This window comes from Nanorana parkeri, unplaced genomic scaffold (genome assembly GCF_000935625.1).
Source record: "Nanorana parkeri isolate BGI_ZX_2015 unplaced genomic scaffold, ASM93562v1 scaffold36, whole genome shotgun sequence".
Taxonomy (NCBI): Eukaryota; Metazoa; Chordata; class Amphibia; order Anura; family Dicroglossidae; genus Nanorana; species Nanorana parkeri.
Window position 1 is genome coordinate 55,157 of NW_017306304.1, and position 21,689 is coordinate 76,845.

General features: G+C 37.7%; 1 protein-coding gene across 1 annotated transcript in view; it reads left to right on the forward strand.

Moving 5' to 3' along the window:
• Nucleotides 1–20,041, forward strand: part of LOC108798063 (calcium/calmodulin-dependent protein kinase type II subunit delta-like) — a gene marked incomplete at its 5' end in the record, with an annotated part of 74,718 nt that extends 54,677 nt beyond the window's left edge. The window contains 6 exons of the mRNA XM_018569777.1: nt 3,892–3,940; nt 11,177–11,260; nt 14,165–14,240; nt 15,606–15,700; nt 17,594–17,819; nt 19,948–20,041. Of these exons, the coding sequence (XP_018425279.1) occupies nt 3,892–3,940; nt 11,177–11,260; nt 14,165–14,240; nt 15,606–15,700; nt 17,594–17,819; nt 19,948–19,951 (534 nt within the window). The remainder of the gene's footprint in view (nt 1–3,891; nt 3,941–11,176; nt 11,261–14,164; nt 14,241–15,605; nt 15,701–17,593; nt 17,820–19,947) is intronic.
• Between the last annotated feature and the right edge of the window lie 1,648 nt (nt 20,042–21,689).

Here is a 21,689-nt window from a genome sequence, read left to right on the forward strand (position 1 = left end):
TAGAACCAATCAGATGCTGCTAAATTTGGCCTGGACATCTAGGAATCAATGACCTTTGGACACAAGAGGTTTAAGGAGGTCGTCAACAATGGCAGCACCATAATTCTCTCAATAAAGGTTTCCTTTGAAGTTAACTAGGCATACTAGGTGAAAAGCAGCTTCTCTTTACAGGAGAGACCATAAGTAGTAAAACTTGCCTTCCCAAGCCACCTTTCCATCCTGATCCACTTCCAAACTGCTCAAATCTAAGTTTTTAGTTTCTAAAAAGCTTACACAGGGCAGTGTGCGGTTCCCTGCGTGAGAGTGCTTAGACCTGGCTAAAACTCCAAACCCTGCATTGTAAGGTAGATAGTGTGTTCCATGTTTCCCCATAGCCCCCAAAGTAAAGGTGTTCTTTAAGGCATCAAAACAGTTGTCTTTGTTGTCAACTATGCTTCTGTAATAAGATGTGGTCAACAGTAAAACAGTCAGAAAAAGTTTGATAAAGGCAGAGTGCCAAAACAGTAGGTTTACATTATGAAAATTGTGCACTCTCATATGATCATGTGAAATACTGTTACACTCTTGCTGCTACTAACTCTATCGTTATTTTGTGCTGCTGTTATCTGAACCCACCTTATGGTGTGTGATTGTATGATTCTATTGAAAGAAATGAAAACCTGGCTGATATAAATTCGAGATTTCAGCAGTTTTTTTTTCTTTTCAAATAACTCACATACCTATAATTTGAACTCCAGAAAACAATATATACACAGCTGAAATACACATAAGTGAGCTTTCTTATCTATCATGGGTTTTGAAAATTCTGTCAGGCCTGGTGTTTTTTTATGAACAGCCAATTCTTATTTAAAGTCACATACATAGTGGTATTGAAATGACCTCCATGTAGTCATAGTGTTATGTATCTACAAGATCATACTTCAAGTAAGCCACTATTGTGGCTTAACCTACCCAATGGAGGCAATCGAATACTCCAGGCAAGTCTACCAAATGTGAGTGGCCAAGGACATTAGCATGGTGGTCAACAAGAGGCCCATGAAAAGAGTTACAACTGTTAGTGCCTGAGATTAAAGAGACTATACTTACAGCAACTGTTTCCTAGATGCTTTACCAGCTGCAGCTTTATAGGGGAGTGGTTAAACAAAAGTCAATGTTGGCAAAAACTCAAATGACGTTTGCCAGAAGGCATCTAGGAGACTCAAGTCAGGTGGGAAGGTATTCTAGTCTGTGGAAACCAAAATTTAGCTTTTTGTTCATCAGATCAAAATATTTGGTTTAACATGGGCCAAACACTGCAAATCATCATAAACACACCATCCTCAACGTTAAGCATGAAGGTGGCAGCATTTTTCTATGAAAAAACTCTGAAGTAGGCCATTGAAGATTGGTTAGGGTAAAATGAGTGCAGCAAATAAACGTGATATCCTGGACGAAAAACTGATGCAGTCTGTAAGAAGGCAGTGTTCCCAACCAAAATTACACAAGGATGGCTTAGAAACAACAAGTTAATGTTCTATAATTGCCAAGTCCAACTCTCGATCCAATAAATAATTTGTGGCTGAACTGACTGTTCACTCGATGCAACCTGACAGAGCTGAAGTCGTTTTGCAAATAAAGGAATCAGAAAAAAATTCAGATGAAGAGAACCTGTTAGGGACCCATCCACACAGACTCAAGGCTGTAATGGCTTCCAAAGTTGCATCCACTAACTACTCCCTTCAAGTGGGATGGGCGCAGCGAGTTTTTGATTTTTAGTTGTAATATTTTAAAGAATAAGTGCACTTACCAAACAGGTCCCACCCTCCCCAGATGCATATTTACCAAGATGTGGCACCCACAGCCTCCAGGGATTCTTTACATCCCATATTGCAACTCTTTCTTGCCTCGTTTCCTGGTCGGGGGTTAGAACTGGAACAGCCCCATAGAGGTCTATGGGGCTCTACTGTGTAGGTGCTCCTAAGAAAGAGAGGACTTGCAGCACGGGATGTAAACAATCCCTTGAGGCCATGGACCTCAGATCATGGTATAGATCTGTGTAGGGGAAAGGTGGATCTGTGAGGACAGGGGGATTGGTAAAACGATAAGTGCACTTCGTTTTACAGTGCACTTATCCCTTAAAGCATATTCCCAGTTTTGCAGTGAAAATTAAGAAAAGCCCTTTATATGTTTGTTATGTGTTCCTATTCACACAACATACAGTATGTAAAAGCAATTTTTCAAACAATACTTCTTACCTTTTAGATGTATATGTGTAGCTGGCCTTTGTGAGCTTCTTTCTCAATTTAAGTAACAGCAAACTATGACTGTCCCTATAGAAAGACTAGACAGGCTGTGCTCCCCCTCACCTTGAGTTGACCAATCAGAGGTTACATGATTGCTTAGCTCTCGATCTATAAAGCTGGTGTGTGACAATTGCAGTGACAACTGCACATTTTACTCTCCCAATACTTCTCCTTTAACATACAATGCTTCTAGATCGTCGACCCTTTGTTAGGGCACTCAGTGTTCAAATCTTGTATTGGTCAAAGTTGTATTGCAGGTTTCCAGTAAATTTGTAGTGGAGAGGGAACATAGCTAGGCAAAACCCTGCCAAGATGAAGTTGCTTAAGGCAGTGTTAATTTGAGTTCAAATATATAAAAACTTGTGTCTGCATTGTCAGTTAGGTGTGTATGGAAACATGAACTCTTAGAGAGGGAGTGCCTTTAGTTTAGAAAGCAGAGTTAATTTTAGGGTCTAATACCAGATTACTGCAACACAGAAATGACATAAGTTAACCTAGTACGTTTATCCATCTCTATATGGCTCCCTGAAATCATGTACTTGTACAGTATATATTATTTCAGTGGTTAATATATGTATCAACTAGGCTAGCCCTTGTGCTGGAACCCCAGGCAGAATCCATTTTTATATGTGGTTCATTGCCTTATTGCTAAATAACTAATTTAATCAAAACAAACATGATTCTTATCCAGCTGCTTTAAGCACTTTGTACTCTAGCTCTTACCTGTAGCAAACCTTCCTCATAAAAAAACAAAATACAGTAAAGAATGATTGAAACAATTTGAATCTCTTTTTTTCCAATGAATGTGCCATCTTCGTTAGCTTCAGTTAAATCGTTTATCTGTGGTCAAAACAGATGCACATATGTGATTGTTTTGTGGTTTTGTCGACCTGTGTCAGTTGGTGTTAAATTTAACTGGTGTTTAATTTAATTGTGTTTGTGATATTGGGCTACATTATCAAGCTGCCTCCATTCCTTTAGCAATATTACAGGTAAATGTGGTTGGAGCTAAATGTTCAAATCCAGACTGCCCGTTTGAATGTTGCTTCACTAGTGAGCTAATTGTTGCTAGGACTATGAAACTATGAAAGTCATAACCACCTGAATATTTTTTTGGTTTTCAAAAGTTCTTTCCACTTTCCACACTTGGATTGCCTGAACATCTATGTTGTTTGTGAATGTGATGAAGGCAAAGGGGAGAGTAGGAGAACAAATCTGGCACCAGATTATTTTGGAGAAAACAACAATAGGCTGGGAAAATCCAAATTCACTGATAATTTCTGCCTTCGAGATCAGATAATCTTAGTGTTTTCTGAGGACCCAGGCTGCCTATACACATACAACTGTTGTTTTTTTTTGACCATAACCAGCTGAATCAGGGATTGTTTGTCTCATGGCTTTAGGCATCTTAGTTCTATAGTCTAGAAATGTAATGGTAAATCTAGAATTCTGCTAGGTTGTCTGTTAGCCTCCCGGCATAGCCATGACATTTGGCAGTTCCTAGAAACTCTGTGTCACTGTCTGGTTTCTGTAGCATCAGGCCTAGAAGTAAGACGGTTTCTACTTCACTGAGTTCTCTTGTCCTCATTGCTTGTTTGCTTCTCTGCAGGAGTCAACAGAAAGCTCAAATACCACTATTGAAGATGAAGATGTGAAAGGTAAGCTATAAATAGAACATATAAAAGCAACTTTACACTGCAGAAAGAGGCCTATTTTATAGAAAAGGTAACCAGAAGTCAGAAATGCATTGCAAAGGTTGTTACAGGTATCCTATTCTTTCTTTTAATATTGTAGCAGGAAATACATTTTCAAACCTTTATTTGCTTCCTTAACAATGCATTTCTTAAGGAATAACTAAGAAGAGTGTCTGAATGAATCAGTATCTCAGTCATTATGAGAGTTCTATTTCACTTACTAATTTACTAGCGGTTTCTATAAATATGCAAAATTTCTTAAGGCCTGCCTTGGATTTTATGATGTTGTATATGCACTGGAGTTGTAATAGCTTACAAGCACTGCTGGTGCTAATGTACTATAGATCAATGTTGTAGGAAGGGCCCTCATGTTTAAACTAACTGCTAGTTATTTTTATGTACACATTTCTAGCTTGATTTTTTTTACTTTTAGACTACTTCAGCTCAGCAAACTTACATTTTATTGGTGATGGCAGTATTACATTTATGTTATACTAAGCACAAAATATAGGTTCACAGAGTGGCATTGCTAATTGTATGTAAACTTCTGTTCAGATGCCTGTGCCTTTTTCCAGCTATGTATTCCATATGATAGGCTTTGCTTCTCTTTAGTAAAGTTTTATATTTCTATTTGTTTTACTTTTTTCGATACTGTGTCCTAAAGGTTTTTGATTTAAAAAATCATAAACATTATACCATTTGATTTATCATATAGCAAAACACATTAGAATTAAAAGAAACAGTTTACTGATAATGTAGTTTAGTTGGAAGCAAAATAAACCAAAGCCAGTTAATTGTTTTTATATAGAAAAAATATTCAGAATATAATGCAATAGATCATTTTAACAATTATATGGAGTACAAATAATTCCCTATGCACTGGTGACTGTTTTGTGGGTATATCAGAATTGTTCAACAAATCAGTATTACCAAGAATAGGAGGAATTCAGCATGCAAGCCTCTGACAGCTGTTAATTTTCTCCACTGGCATTCTACGGGGGTTTAGGAAACATGAAGAAATCAGAAAATAGGTTTCTAGTCGTTTATCGACTGTGTCATAAATATTTTACAATAAGTTTTGTTTTTATTTTTGTGACAAAAACAAAGAGCTTTGCTGTGGGTCAGTCTGAAAACTAATTTCAGACCGAAGTTCTGGTCTCAGGCTATTAGTGTGTTCACACACAGTTACAACATATGGGGGTTGATTTACTAACCTTATAAACACACCATGAACATGTATACACCTCAGTAGTGTGTTCCCTCCCAGCATGATCTATGGGTGGAATCTAAACACCTTTGTAGTGTGTACACACCCAGCAGATGTGTTGTCCAAAGCCAAGCATGAATTGCAAGGTGATGTTGTGTAAATTAGCTCTATGTTGTGTTGCTTGCGTTGATGAATGCAGGAATGTAAATGCATGAGCTAACCATTTTTGTCTAAACTGTGAAGCAGCATTATGTATGCATCATGTGCATGATTTTTCCATATATGGCATTAGTGGAAATATGCTTTTAGAGACTTTTTGGTTGCTAAATACGTTTTGCTGTGTGAAAATCACACGCACCTGGTGCGTGCGTGTGTTTAGGTTAGTAAATCACCCCCATGATATCTATGATATCAGATATGCCTCTGACTGGGAACATCAAGCAACATTGAAAATATAAATTCTTACCATTGTCTATTATTTTCCAGTGCTTTGAAAGCTCAGACAGTACATTACTTTGTTTATATTCAGCATGTATGTACTCTGCACTATAAAGTGTAGAGATACATTTTCTTAATTGTACAGTTCATGACAAAGGATCAGTATTCTTATCCATGGTTTATATGCAGCTACCTTTAGGTGACTAGACACTGTCAAAAAAGAAAAAGCTGCAGGGACAACCCCAATATCATCCCTCACTCCTAGAAAATCTCAATTTTTTTTTATAGCGTCCTTAGGTAATAAATATTTTGTCTACTGAGAAATAGCCTCTTTTCTTTTTGCTTTTGTTTTTTTGTCAAGATTCTCCCATTAGCTCTAGCTGCACCATAACCACTGCAGCTCCTTTCCAGATTGATTGAAATCTCAGCTCAGCTTTGGGGGACTGTATCTGGATCCTACCTGGAAGAAAATTCACAGCTGGCCTGCAATGTTGCTTTGGGTACTGGATCCTGCGTTAGGTGGTTATCTTGGCAGGTGGCGCAATGTGTTGAGTTAGCTGCAGGGTGCTATATGTTACATAAGGACAAAATTGGGCCATGATCTAACACTTCCTTAACCAGGACATTGTCCTTTCCTACTTGTGTTTTACTCTGAATCATCCCAAGGAAATGTCTCTCCACAGTTTTGACGTTGTACATGACGTGAAAGTCTACCTCTCTGCTAACTTCCTTTCCAGAATTGGAATCACAATTTGTTCTCCCTGAGAGCGCCTGTAGGAGGCTCCCGGTCTCTTTCTCCACCTTGCTAGGTGGATTAAACAAATAATCATTCAAGCCTATCACTCCATCGAATCTGTTAGTGGCTTCAGCATCAGTTTTAAGAAATAGGATATGTGACTTACCTGTGAAATGCTTTTTCTTGGAGTACAGGACACAGGTCCTTCCCATCTGTTCCTCAATCTAACTATTGATTGCTTCAAAACTGAGGCTTGCTTGTAGTGGGAAGGGTTATAAAGGGGGATAGTCCCTGCAACTTTTTCTCTTTGTCAGTGTCCAGTCACCTGAAGTTAGCTGCATATAACCCATGGAGCTTTGCTGTGGGTCAGTCTGAAAACTAATTTCAGACCGAAGTTCTGGTCTCAGGCTATTAGTGTGTTCACACACAGTTACAACATATGGGGGTTGATTTACTAACCTTATAAACACACCATGAACATGTATACACCTCAGTAGTGTGTTCCCTCCCAGCATGATCTATGGGTGGAATCTAAACACCTTTGTAGTGTGTACACACCCAGCAGATGTGTTGTCCAAAGCCAAGCATGAATTGCAAGGTGATGTTGTGTAAATTAGCTCTATGTTGTGTTGCTTGCGTTGATGAATGCAGGAATGTAAATGCATGAGCTAACCATTTTTGTCTAAACTGTGAAGCAGCATTATGTATGCATCATGTGCATGATTTTTCCATATATGGCATTAGTGGAAATATGCTTTTAGAGACTTTTTGGTTGCTAAATACGTTTTGCTGTGTGAAAATCACACGCACCTGGTGCGTGCGTGTGTTTAGGTTAGTAAATCACCCCCATGATATCTATGATATCAGATATGCCTCTGACTGGGAACATCAAGCAACATTGAAAATATAAATTCTTACCATTGTCTATTATTTTCCAGTGCTTTGAAAGCTCAGACAGTACATTACTTTGTTTATATTCAGCATGTATGTACTCTGCACTATAAAGTGTAGAGATACATTTTCTTAATTGTACAGTTCATGACAAAGGATCAGTATTCTTATCCATGGTTTATATGCAGCTACCTTTAGGTGACTAGACACTGTCAAAAAAGAAAAAGCTGCAGGGACAACCCCAATATCATCCCTCACTCCTAGAAAATCTCAATTTTTTTTTATAGCGTCCTTAGGTAATAAATATTTTGTCTACTGAGAAATAGCCTCTTTTCTTTTTGCTTTTGTTTTTTTGTCAAGATTCTCCCATTAGCTCTAGCTGCACCATAACCACTGCAGCTCCTTTCCAGATTGATTGAAATCTCAGCTCAGCTTTGGGGGACTGTATCTGGATCCTACCTGGAAGAAAATTCACAGCTGGCCTGCAATGTTGCTTTGGGTACTGGATCCTGCGTTAGGTGGTTATCTTGGCAGGTGGCGCAATGTGTTGAGTTAGCTGCAGGGTGCTATATGTTACATAAGGACAAAATTGGGCCATGATCTAACACTTCCTTAACCAGGACATTGTCCTTTCCTACTTGTGTTTTACTCTGAATCATCCCAAGGAAATGTCTCTCCACAGTTTTGACGTTGTACATGACGTGAAAGTCTACCTCTCTGCTAACTTCCTTTCCAGAATTGGAATCACAATTTGTTCTCCCTGAGAGCGCCTGTAGGAGGCTCCCGGTCTCTTTCTCCACCTTGCTAGGTGGATTAAACAAATAATCATTCAAGCCTATCACTCCATCGAATCTGTTAGTGGCTTCAGCATCAGTTTTAAGAAATAGGATATGTGACTTACCTGTGAAATGCTTTTTCTTGGAGTACAGGACACAGGTCCTTCCCATCTGTTCCTCAATCTAACTATTGATTGCTTCAAAACTGAGGCTTGCTTGTAGTGGGAAGGGTTATAAAGGGGGATAGTCCCTGCAACTTTTTCTCTTTGTCAGTGTCCAGTCACCTGAAGTTAGCTGCATATAACCCATGGTAAGACAACTGATCTTGTCCCTTTTAATATGACAATCTTACAAAGCCATCTAATTTTTAAGTATTTTGTGAAAATGTGTCAAGGTAGAAATGATAGCAGTTTACACTACTACTACTTAAAACCTTTAGGTGCTCTTTCATTGTACTTACTATGTCATAGATGGGTATAGGAAGATAACGTAGTCAAATAAAGTAATCAAATTAAAGTAATGTAAGCTAAAGTTAAATAAGTTCAAATCCAAAGTAAATATATAGTATATATGAAAACCGCATTTCACAGCCTAGCTTTTACAATTTTTACAACAGTTCTTAAAAACAGAAATTTTACCTAAAATGCAAATATAGGGATTTGGTCAATTGTATTACTTTTATTTTAAATGCAATCTTTTAAATTATTATTTTTATAACTTGTATTTAATAAGTAGGTGCCTACATGGTTTAGTATATGCAGGTCGGATAAGCGAGTATAGCTTTAGCTATGTACTTGTTGACCATTCTGGCAGACTAAAGAAACAGACCTCCTGTCTCTTCCGTAGAGCAAAAAAGGGGATGTGTTTCTCCACACGGATGATTAATTCGGCTGTGTATAACCTTTTATAAGATCTTTTTTATTTAGATCAGCAAAGAGGGCTCCCTTACACCACAGCATTCACTAGCATGTACTGGTATGCATTGTAATGTGTGCTTCAATGCAGGTTGCTCCAACATTGCAGTGCATTTTTCTATTATTTATTTGACTTCTATGTTATTATTCTGCGCTGCAGCTCAGAAATGCAATTTTTTAAGTGCATGCCAAGGCATCATATTTATATGAGCTGAATCCATAATGCAATTTGCTTTGTCCCTGAGTTGGGACTGCATTGGACCTAAAGTCACCCTCTCGACCTTTTAGTTAAAATAAGGGAAATATTAAATATTTAATTGCACTATTTTATGTTTAGCTGTCAAAAAATATATTTAACAAACATCAAAAAAGGCTATTTTAAATTCTAAACATATTACAAAACTAATGAAAAAGTATTGTGTATTTTTTAACCCTTTCACTGCCAGAGCCATTTTTGCAAAAAAAATGTTTTACCACACATGATTTATAGAGACAGTATGCGTCTTTTAGACCACTGAAGCTAATCAAGCACAGATTGTGTTTGAGATACTTCTTCCCCAACCTCTCTAGCCAGGGAATGACCGCTCAAAAACCAGAAGTGATGTAATCATCATCGCTTCCATCTTCATTTGGCAGGGAGTGGCCAGTGAATGCCAGCTCATAAACCGGAAGAGATTGAATCATCATCGTTTCCGGGTTCATTTAGCAGGGAGGAGATCAGCGAATGAATGTTCGCTGGTCTCTCTCCCCTCTAACTGGTCCTGGGCTTGCATGGAGGGGCAGCGGAGCCCGGTAAGCTAGGCAGGTGTATCGGACAGAGCACTCATTTACCGGCCCATGGAAGTGGCCTGAATCACTTTTGGTGTAATGCCGACAGTCACACTGCTGCCAATGTATGGCATACATTGGTGGCAGTGAAAGGGTTAAAGCACATCTAAACTTAAGGACGAAAATGTAATATAGTGCAGCTAACTAGTCCTTAGATTTGGTAGCTGCATTTTTTTTTTCAGGTTTTATTCCTGTGTGTTCAGTTAGTAATTGGTGCCCTAGGGTGCTATACTTTGTCTATGGAGAGGCATTGTTGTCACCCTGCGGCAACAAGTGTGTTAGGACTATAGTTACCCCTCTCCTCTTCTCCATAACATAGGGGATGATCTGTAGGCTGCAGAGAGAGCTAGATACAATGTCTACAGGTAACAGTGCAGCACAAGCAGATGACACAGGAAGTAAGTAGCTCACATAATTTATGGCAGGATCAACATGTTTATTTTTTGCACTTGAACTGAAATATCAAAATGCTCAATGGCACATTTAACAGACTAAAAGGGATCAAATAACGAAGTTTAGTGTTAGGGCTTACATATACTTTAGCAACTTGCCGTCCACCTATTTTATGTAAACGGATGGACAGGGCAGGAGGACTTTTTTCCATCGATTGTGTGCACAAGCACTGCTCTGTGAACACATTGGCCATTGGACAATGTAGATCACAAAAATAGGATACAAAACTAATGAGAGTGAACAGAGCTTAGAAAAACTGTGACAGATGGTCCATTTTCTGACAGCAATAGTTGTAATAGCTGCTATATTTACACAGCAAGTCTCAGCTGTCATCTTGACAGCCAGCAAATGTGGGAGGTGGCAGTGGGTCTGAAGGATAGGGTGTCCTGTGCATGCAATGTGTACTTTCATTAATTTTTTATGTGTGTGTCTATTATGCCCAGCGTCCATAACTCGCTAATCTCACATTCTAATAAATACTTTCTTGCCTTTGTGGAGTTGTTAGGTACAGGCACTTTGTTCAATCTGATTGCAGGAAACATTCCATCATTTTGTCTTGTTAATAATATAGTATGGGATTAGCACTGACATCTGAACAGAAGCTTTGTTAATCTTTGTGTCTATTCATTTTGATTTTTTCTTGTCATGTTCTTGTTCGATACCTTTGTTTTGTCTTTCATATCATTTGTTCTTTTTCTTTTTCATTCTTGCATGACTAAAGTACAGCCTACACAGTGGAGGGTAGCAGGAAGAGCTTCTTTTCAGCTCATCAATATTCCCGCTGCTGCTCCTCCTCTTCTTTGTCTACTGTTCCTTCCTCTTCATCATCTTGCTGGTCGCCATCCTTAGAGTGCCCCAGTGGCCGCACCTGCTGCCAGTACTTGCTGAAGATTCTGGTTTCTCTGTACATCTTCATTTTCATTTGTTCATATGTTGTGTTTCTTTCCATCAATTCAGCAGCAAAGTGCACAGAAAACACAAACTCAAAGAGTCACTCGAATGAATCTGAGCCTTCTCAGGGCAACCTTTCATCTGTGCATTGTAAGTTAAGGAGAGGGAGACCCAAGCTGCACTTTGGGGTCCATGATTACATATACCCCATATTGTAACAATGCAACAGGCCAAAGAGTGTTACACATTGTTATCTTTGTAGAGATTAAGGTAAAGATATGAAATATGTGTGTAATGTAATGCTCTGAGTGGGAGTAATTAGGAAGTGAAAATATGTTTACCCCTGCTGCTCTGTTAGAACAATCAGGTCATAATGCCTGTCTGGAGTTTTGCAAGAATACCATGCTACTGACTTGATTGAAGAAATCTTCTGAAATACTCTTTAGTGTCGATGTGGGTGAACTTGTCTTGAATGTGGTTTGTATGATGTTTTAAAAACTAGCAAGCCGCAAGCATAAACAATGTTTTCACCTATGTCTAAAGAAAATGAACCAGAATAGATGATTATTCCACCCAAAAATTATGCTTGTTTTTCATAAATCCTGGTTAACTTTATGCCCCTCAGATGCACCTATGACAAGACTATGGACAATTAAACTATGTGCATATTCTTAATTAGTAGTTAAAGAGCTAAAGGGCTCTATTACACCTATTTATTGCATTAACCTATGTATTACCACAATGAATGAAAATGCAGCAAATATGCATACACATAAATACGCATTCATCTATATATATCTATATATAGTAGGGCTGCAGCTAACGATTATTTTCATAATCGATTAGTTAGCCGATTATTAAGTTCGATTAATCGACTAATCGGATAATAAAAAAAAAAAAAGGGTTCAGTGATGGACTACTAGTTTCTATTGAGATTGTAGTCCATCACGGGAGCAAGCTTGGCGCGGTGGAAGTAAAAAAAAGAGTGTGGTGTGCAATATAGTACATTATACAGCGGCGCAGTGCAGAATACCAGCAGCTATAGAGGAATGTAGCAATAGTACATTATACTATAATGTACTATTGCTGGGATTTGTAGTCCTCTATAGCTGGTGGCATTCTGCAGTGCGCTGTATAATGATTATACGGCGAAATGCAGAATACCAGCATCTATATAGGAATGAAACAAATGCCAGCAATAGTACAACATTATACTATAATGTGCTATATATATCTTTATATAGATATATTTATTTAAAGGAAAAAGTTTAACAGTACAACAAAAATTAACATCTGTAAAACATTACAATAATAAGAGAGCACGATTGTAGGAAATGAACAGAAGAACATTACTACTTTTTTTTATTACAGATAGGATAAGGCCCAGTTAATCAAGAAAAAGGAGTTGAGGGCCCTTATGGGGAGTAGTAACAAGGAATATCAGGATAATAAGGCCCTGGACTGGTGGGGAGAAGTTCAATGTTATATAGGAAGCACTATGCTATTATGCAAAAATGAAATTGCTGTTTACCAATTTCACAGTTGAGTATTCAAAGTGAACAGGAATTACCTTTTTACATTATTGGATAATCAAAGTGAATGTTCACACAATTTATTATGTGAAGATTCTCAACATATTTTGTAAATCAGCCTACATGTATCAGGGTTCGTTTACATTTTAACAAGCACTGTCAAAATACAGCAGTTTTTTTGATCAGCTGACATAACTGGCCATTGCAGCACTGATATCCAGGCCACGGCCTTAGCTGTCAAAGTGACAGCAGGTCCTGGAAGCTATGCAGGTGGGCATCGACCTAGCAGGAAAGGACTCTGGGATATCCTATATGCTTAACTGGTTAGGCACATAATATTTCCCTTGTGAATAGTAGAAAGTTTCCAAGGCAGGATAATCACAAATTAGTGGCAAAAGAGACAAATGCATTTGGGAGATAAGAGGAGAGATGGTAATCTCACTGCGTGGACCTATTCTGTCATTTTCATACCCTGTACATCTACCTACTCTGAATTTCATATTCCCGGTTCATTTCTTCGACATTGGCAATAACTGCATGACAGTTAGAATATAATTTAACTGCTGTCTGTGACATATATTCAGGAGAAAAATCAACTGAAATATTTTTACACATTTTTTTATATAAGATGTATGAATATTGGAGTTTTTGTCAATATCGTGTTGATTTTCGTCCACTGTATTAGATGGTTTTCCTCTCAGGCACTCAGAACTGCATGTATCATATTGTTTCTGTGGGTGGCAGCATTTCAGGAGAAGTTTAGAAGTGGATTTGAAGATTTTGTAAGGATCTCTGCATATATATGAGCTTATTTAGTGAGGCAGTGCAAGAGGGAGCAATGTTAAGCGTACTCAAACCCATAGCAGCCAGAAAGAATTCAGATGAATTTTGCCATATGGCTTTAAAAGACCTGATTGGTTTATTAGATTATTGCAATTTGCACTTCACCATTGCTCTCTGCACGGTCTCAATGATAAAGGCTGATGGTCATATGCAGGTCTGTTCAGTATGGTAATGCAAAGAGCAAATTGGAATAGCAAAGTTTTGTATTTCTTAGTAACCGGATTTAGGGTACCGAAGGTAGATTACTGGAAGCTCATTTCTGATTGGTTTCATTGAGTTACCTTTCTTTGTGTTGTTAAACAAATGACCCTATGTGTGTTACATACTGTATGTTTAATCTCATCTCTGCTCTTATAAGAATCAGGACAAGGCAGTAGCTACAATCACGGGTTATCTTAGAAATAGATCATAGCGTTGTTGAATATGAAAATCACTTTCATTTTTTGAAAGCGATTTTTATTAGCTAACAGCCAACACTATTTTCATTGCACTTGTTTAGGCGCTGTTAGTGCTCCATACACAACAACTGGTTTTCTGAATAGTCACTTTAGAGATGCATGATATGATTATATCTAAATGTGAATTGTTTGTAGACTTTAAAGTTAACACTGTGTAAATCCGTATGGTTCTAATGTTCCTTATCTGTACTAATTAACTAAGAAACCTTATTATTTTTCAGCCCGCAAGCAGGAAATCATCAAAGTTACAGAACAACTAATTGAAGCTATTAATAATGGAGATTTTGAGGCCTATACGTAAGTGACTTCATGTCAAAAACCTTCCAGGGACATTTGGGTTAATTCTTAAGTACTATTTCCAAATGCAGTAACCTACTGCAACCAATCAGAATTCACTTGCTAAAGTCAGATCAGTCTCATTCTTAACACAGTAAAAGACAATGGTAAATTATAAAATACTTATAGGCATTCTGTGGCTGCTCTTTTTCCTTGGAGTTCTTTTTTTCCACCATTCCACTGTTTTATGTGGTTGCATCGGTGGTGCAAGCTGTTGCCAGGCAGCTTTCCTGATCATAAACATGACAATATACAATGAGCTGTGCATGCTCTCTCATGTCACTTATTGCTTGCAAAAAACTCTGGATTGCTTGCAGTGTGAGGGATTATATAGGGGTTGTTTCCACAGCTCTGATTCCCTTTGCCAGAGTCCAATCACCCGAAGTTATCTGCATATAACCCAGTCTCTATATTTAAAAAAAGCCTGTGTCCTGTACTGTACTCCAGCAAAAATCCTATTTTATCAGACCCTGGTGCAACCTGAGCGTGCATATTGACTTGGATCATAGTATGCATATTCCCTGTACCATCATTTCCCTTTTTCTGGTGTGTTACATAGTAGTTACATAGTATTTGAGGTTGAATAAAGACATATGTCCATCAAGTCCAAAGTAGAACTGATAGTAATGAGTAGAGTAATGAGTGTTGTTTCTCTATAGTACCATTTTATTACCTATTGTATACAAGAACAAACAACAATGTATGTCAGTATTGTAATTTGAGAGGCTTTTTTTGTTTCTGTATAACATAATTAAATACTCATTGAAAATGAGCTTTAAAAAATCATCTTCAAAAGAAAAACATTAAATACCTCTTTTTTGCATGGACTGGCCCTTTAATTTGTAGGATATTACTTTGCTACCTCTTTGTGGTTGAAAGAAAGGCAACAGTTAAGTTTAAGCCCTCAGTCAACGGCCTGCCCGTACAGATCCGAACTGCACGTCCGTGCGGGAGTTCCTGCACGGGCGCAGACAGGATACATCCTGTCATCGTACCGTGAACGGACACCCGCACGGACGTGCAGTTTGGGTAAGCACAGGGCGACGCATGACCGCATACTCCCATAGAGAAGGACAGGCTGCTGCGTACAAATCACACGCAGCCTTTGTCCTTCCCAGGAGTGGCCCAATACGGCCGTGCACGCAGCACGGATCTGTGCGGGCCGGCCGTTACTCGTGTGAATGAGGGCTAGATAAGGTTGAACTGGATGGACCCTTGTCTTTATTCAACCTCAACTACTATGTAATAATGCTTTTCAATTGTGTTTTTAAAAACAAGTTTCAATGTGTTTGAAATATGTTCAATAACTTGTTAATTCAATTACAGGAAGATCTGTGACCCTGGCCTCACTTCATTTGAGCCTGAAGCTCTAGGAAACCTTGTAGAAGGAATGGATTTCCATCGGTTTTACTTTGAAAATGGTAGGGTATATATATTGGGTTACCTTTTATTCATATGGTTTAAAATAGGGTTCTTCAGATACCAAGTACCGTACTCGGGACAAGTACAAGTACATGTACGGATACTTTTCCAACTCCAGGACCAGAATAGAGGAAAAATTCAAAATTTAGGAGGCAGCTGTAATTTTTAAGGTGCATACGGAGCTCCTGGGATTCGTACATCCCCATTTTAATGTATTGTTTTTTTTTAAATAAATATATATAAGTGATACACCGATACCAGTTTTCCAAGTACAAGTACTGATACTTGTCCAAGTACTCACAGATACAAGTACTGATTCATTTTTGTTGTCATGTGACAGTTTTTCTAAAGCAATATCGACTAATGATTGCAGGACAGTGATGGAGTGCCAGAGCCAGGTCCCAGCTGCAACCGCTGCAACCCTGGTAGTTCTCGTGAAAATGCAGAGTATCTGCACTGGTATCTGAACTGGTATCTGGACATCCCTAGTTTAAAACAAAGTGCTGCAGCTGCTAAAGAACTCCTGGCAGTGTTTGTTGGTTTTGTAATGGTCATATAAATGTGGAGAAAAATATAAATAATGGGAAATAAAAATGAAAAATGAATTAACTTAGTAACTACTGTCATTCACTACGCGAATTAGTGTTTAGACACTAAGCTCATTGAAATCTTCCCTAAATTGTAGGTATTGTTGGTATATTCAAGCACCATTGAGGTTTTCTCTGGAAAATTGATGGTAGTGCGCCATTTAGGCAGAAAATGGCATATGTTGTGAGTCTGGGCGCAATATTTTCATATATCCGCGCACTTATGAAACAGTGATATAATATATCTGGATAGTTGTCTGATATGGCAGTGAAGCTCTTTTGTTTACCGATGGGCCATCTGTTGTCACTACTGATTGTAACCTTAAAACCAGTAGAACAGGATTACTCAAATAAGACTTCACACATGGCACCCTACATTTTTTTAATTGAGATTATATCTGCCCCAGAGTAAATATGCATTACAGTGAGGGATCAAAAGTCCAACTGTAAACTAATAGTAAGTTGGGTCATCTATTGTATGAAGGACCCTTAAGGGGGTTATGAGGAAACCAGAGCAAAGGGTGTGTAGGAGCTCCTCTTTTTCTCTCCCCCTCCTCTTTTTCTCTCTCTCTCACGTGAGCCCCAAACAAGATCTGTAGGACGTAGAGCATGCACTTTAAGCATAATGTATTCTCTTTGTTTATTGTAACTATTCTGAAATTTTAATTTGTTGATTTGTTTAAGTAATTGGTGATTCTTCTTTCTTTATCAATTAATGTTTGTTTTAGCACTTTGTTATTATTATTATTAGAGCTCAGGTGGATTTGTTTCATCAGGAAGGGATAAAGCAGAAGGTATTTCACCCTATATGGAAAAAAACAAGCCACTATTGTTCATATGTCCATATTTTATGTTCTTTTATAAATACGTTGTGCAAATGCAAAACGTAAATTGGGGTTGTTCTATTCTTTGCTATTATTATAGCATATAAGCCTGAGAAGGATGGTTGTAGGAATGTCTATAGACTTATAAAATTTGAATAAAAAAGCAATATAACACCTTGCATTCTGCAGCTGCAAAAATCGAGTTTCCATTAAGCTTTGCCAGCTCTGAATGCATGGAAACACTTATCATGATAACACCTAGATAGACACTTGGGTATCACGCACAGAATAAATAGGTGGCCTTCAACATTCTCCCTCCATAGCTCAACAGTCATGGCTGAGCATGTAGACACTGAGCATCAAAAACCTTTTGTAACCGAGCATATGAATCTTCTGTTGTAAACAATTAAATAGGTCTTTGAGCCGTGTGTGCTTTTCTATTTTTCATTATGTTTTTTTTTTGTTTTTTTTTTACTCTTAGCTTTATCCAAGAGCAACAAGCCTATCCATACGATCATACTTAACCCCCATGTCCATTTGATTGGGGAAGATGCTGCCTGTATAGCCTATATCCGCCTGACACAGTACATGGATTCCACAGGATTGCCAAAGACCATGCAGTCTGAAGAGACCAGAGTGTGGCATCGTCGTGATGGAAAGTGGCAGAATGTACATTTTCACCGTTCTGGGTCACCAACAATACCCAAGTAAGGCAGTGCACAGTTTAGTGGATTCATTTGAGAAATGTGCTGATAGATAGCATAGCTGATAATAGTATTAGACATCACTACAAAAGACAGATTTTGAAAGATTTGACATATCTATATATTGCCTAAAGCTCATATTTTAACACATCAAATGAAATCTGCTTTAAAACAGATGGTGGCAATGCTTCCATATTTTTTTCCTTTTTTTTTTCCTACTTTACTTTTGTGCTCTGTGGTTTGATAGTTCATATCAGGATTTTTCATTTTAAAGTTGTCTTGCTTATTTGAAGTCAGGGAAGTGATTATGTCTAAGATGCAGTAAACCACGATTAGTCTTCAGTTTACTCAAGTGATAGCACTGTAGGCGGAATTGTCTCTGGTTGTCATGGACACATCAGCTCCACTATTACAAGGACTGTAGATATTTTGATAAAGAAATTGTACATTTTATGATATATATACTCTAGCTACTGAAGTTGACTTGATAGTTCTTTTCTATAAATGAAACTATAGGTATATGTAAATCCACCTTTTTTTTCATTTCATATAGAATAGGGATAGATTGAAACCAATTTTTGTCTCATTAGGGAGATTTCCCTTTATTATAAATAATAGGAGACATACATGGATATTTGTGATATGCATATATTGATCACCAAGCAATAGATAAAAATATCTTCAGTTTGTTTTTATTCCTGCATATAAAAAAGAGATTTTTTTTTTGAACATACATAAACTCTCCTAGTTAAAACTATACATAGAAGACCCATTATAATCCCATGCCATCCATTATACATATCTGGCATATGGTGGCTTTCATCCAACGCATTTATTGAAACAAAGTCCACTGTTGAACCATTGGAAGATGTGCACATTTTTCCGGTTCTGGTTGAAACTTCAAAGTTTGCATTTACCCTTACTTTCATTCCCAGTGACATTGGTGATCAGGACAATTGAATGTTTCTCCCTAATGGGGACAAATACGTTGATGGGATTTTTCTATCCAAATCTAGAATAAAATATGGTTTTGCCTTTAATGTGATATTAAAGTCAAAAGGATGTTAAGCTTTTTCAAATGCTGATGAAATCACTTACAATAGATGCTGGTTCTTGATGTTTAAAAGTTTTAGTTTCCTGCAGAATCAGCTGGTGCCCCGAGCGCTGGTCCTGATATCCTTTTTTAAGGTGGCTCCTTTGTCAACCAGAGTGCTATGGAGCCACCCTTGTGTGTGCTAGTAAGCTCTGTGTGTCTTCACAAACACACAGACACAGCAAGCCAAGCTACTTCCCCTGCCCCCTCCCCTCCCTTCTCCAAGCTAGTAGATGAACAGTTGCTGGAGTCTGATCTGTCCTTTGTGATCTTGTACTGGACAGGAAGTTCAGGGAAGCTGAGCTGAGAGACTTGGAAGCAGCTGTTCAGAAACATAATGATTGTAAGTGTTTGGGCAAAAATGTAAAGCAATGCTTTGCTGGGCAATGTCTATTTGTATGGCCTGGATTCATTATTGAAAAAGGTTTGAGAGTTTAAGGCCCCTTTCACACGGGCTGAACAGGAGAGGATCCGCGCACGGATACTCTTCTAATCACAGCAGTACGAAGCGTATGTCACCGCTGTAACATCCGTGTCCATCCAGTTTTTTCCTCCACCATGCAATGGAGGAAGAAGCTGTATTTACCAGACCCCATGTCAGCCTATGAGGAATCGTATGTAAACAGACATTACCCCCGGTCTGGCACAATCCGGTCCAGTGAAACGGATCTCTGATCCGTCTGTTTTTGCGGACCCGCTCGGAGGCGGGGCTAACCAGGTATAAACGGACACCCATCCGTTTACACATGGCTGCCCATAGATTTGCATTGGGCGTCCGAACAGGTCTGCCTGAAAAACTGACAGGTGGACCCGATCGAAGTGGCCGTGTGAAAGGGGCCTAATACTGCTATTCTTTAACTTTGCAGATACAGTTGATGTTCTCCAGTGTTAACTACGTCCAACATAATGGAAACCATGCAGGCAAAACCATCATTCTGTTCCAAGTGAAGTTTTCATTTTATTGTATATACAGTATGTGATGTGCAAAATGATTGCTAGTTATTCTGAGAGCTGCTTCTGTTTTTCTTTTTCTTATAGCTAACGTTAAACCTCGCAAGCCTTTAACTGTAAACACTCAAGACAACTGGATGGTATCTGTTAGAGAAGCTGCATCCCTCCTTTGTGTCCCTTTCACAAGTGTTTATTTGAGCACAGAATGTCTCTATGTGTATTGCTTTTGTGTGGTATATACTTCATTCTTTCATCTCAGCCACACCTTAAGATCTGATAAAGGACAATTTACAACTACATAGAAGGCAATATGTTTCCTCTCTAATTTTACTGATGGATATGTCTAATTTTGCCAAGCTATATGAATTCCAATGTAAACTTTTATATTTTTATGTTCAGTCTAGTATTGGTGGTAGACAACCCAGGCACAAAGATTTTATTGATAAGTTAGTCCTGGCATATTTAGATCAGTTCCAAGTACAAGTTAATAGCTTAGGGCCATTTACCAGTAAATTCAAATAATATTTTATCTGAAATGCAGATATCTCTTAACTTGTAACTACTGTATTATGTTAAAAACAGTTGTGCAAATTTGTAGTATTCAGTAGCTCTTAGGCATTTTGTATTTACAGAGAATATATGTCAAATTATGTATGGTTAAATATGAATGGGTGATAGGTGGTTTTTAATAAATGGCAAAGAAAAATGCAAAGTCAACATTCTAAATCAGGGTCATTTAAAAGAAAATTGTATTTTTTGTGTTTAGTCCTGAAAGGAGATCGAAAATGATGTATTGTATGTGATAAGAGTGTGGACATTAATGGTCAGGCAGTACATATTAAATACCATGGTATGTTGGAATATTAAACACCCTTCTCATTGCTTTAATTCTATAAAAGAAAATCTTTCTACTAATGTTACTTTTTATCACTATTTTCTCTTTTTTCCCGTGAAGTTACAATTTCATCATTTCATCACCCTCTTCTAGCAAGAAAAACATATAGCTCTAAAAAAAATTTTAAAAAAAGTTGCTTGCGTGCTATCTGCACAGAACACTTTCTGTTACCTGATGGAGGACCAGTAAACCTGAACATGGGTTGTTTTGCATGTGTAGGCTAGTAACAACATTCACAAATGTGTCTATGTAAATTATTTATTTGGCAGAGCTGGTAATGTATCACATGGTACAAACATTTGCTGTGACTTTTTTATGTTCCTGTCTATTTTAGGCTGAGCACAGGTTAAATGCAAAGTCCTTTAATATGATTATTCAACAGGAAGTCAGCTATGCCTTGCAAAACTATTCTTGTCTATTTGGGTTTTAGGTTTACTGGTCCTTTAAAGTTTGTGGATAGAAACATTGTGCTCTGTTTTTTTCTTACTGATTATATTCTGTAGCAGTATAAATATATTCTTACAGCCATATACGCAATAGCTTTTATTGTTTAGTTTGACTCTGTAAGCTGTTCACTTCAGTGCTATGTGTGCATGAAAGAATTGACTGATTGCTTTCTTTTTTTGGTCTGCCACACCATGAACAGTCTTTTTGAATTTGTATTATTCCACTTTTGTGAATTATCAAAGCAACTCTAAATGTTATTAAGTAGTGGATGTAAATTAATTAATGCTAGTATAAAACTAAGTGGTTAATTTTCTACAAATATAAAAAAAATTAAATGTGTTGAGCCATTTTAACCTGCCAATTAAATCCCGTGAAACATGAATTTATTTTTGTTTTCTATATATCTTTATTCTTAAAGTGATTCTGTTGTTTGCATCTAGTTATTATGTAATAACGTAAAGTCCTGATTTGCTTTTTTTTCTTATTA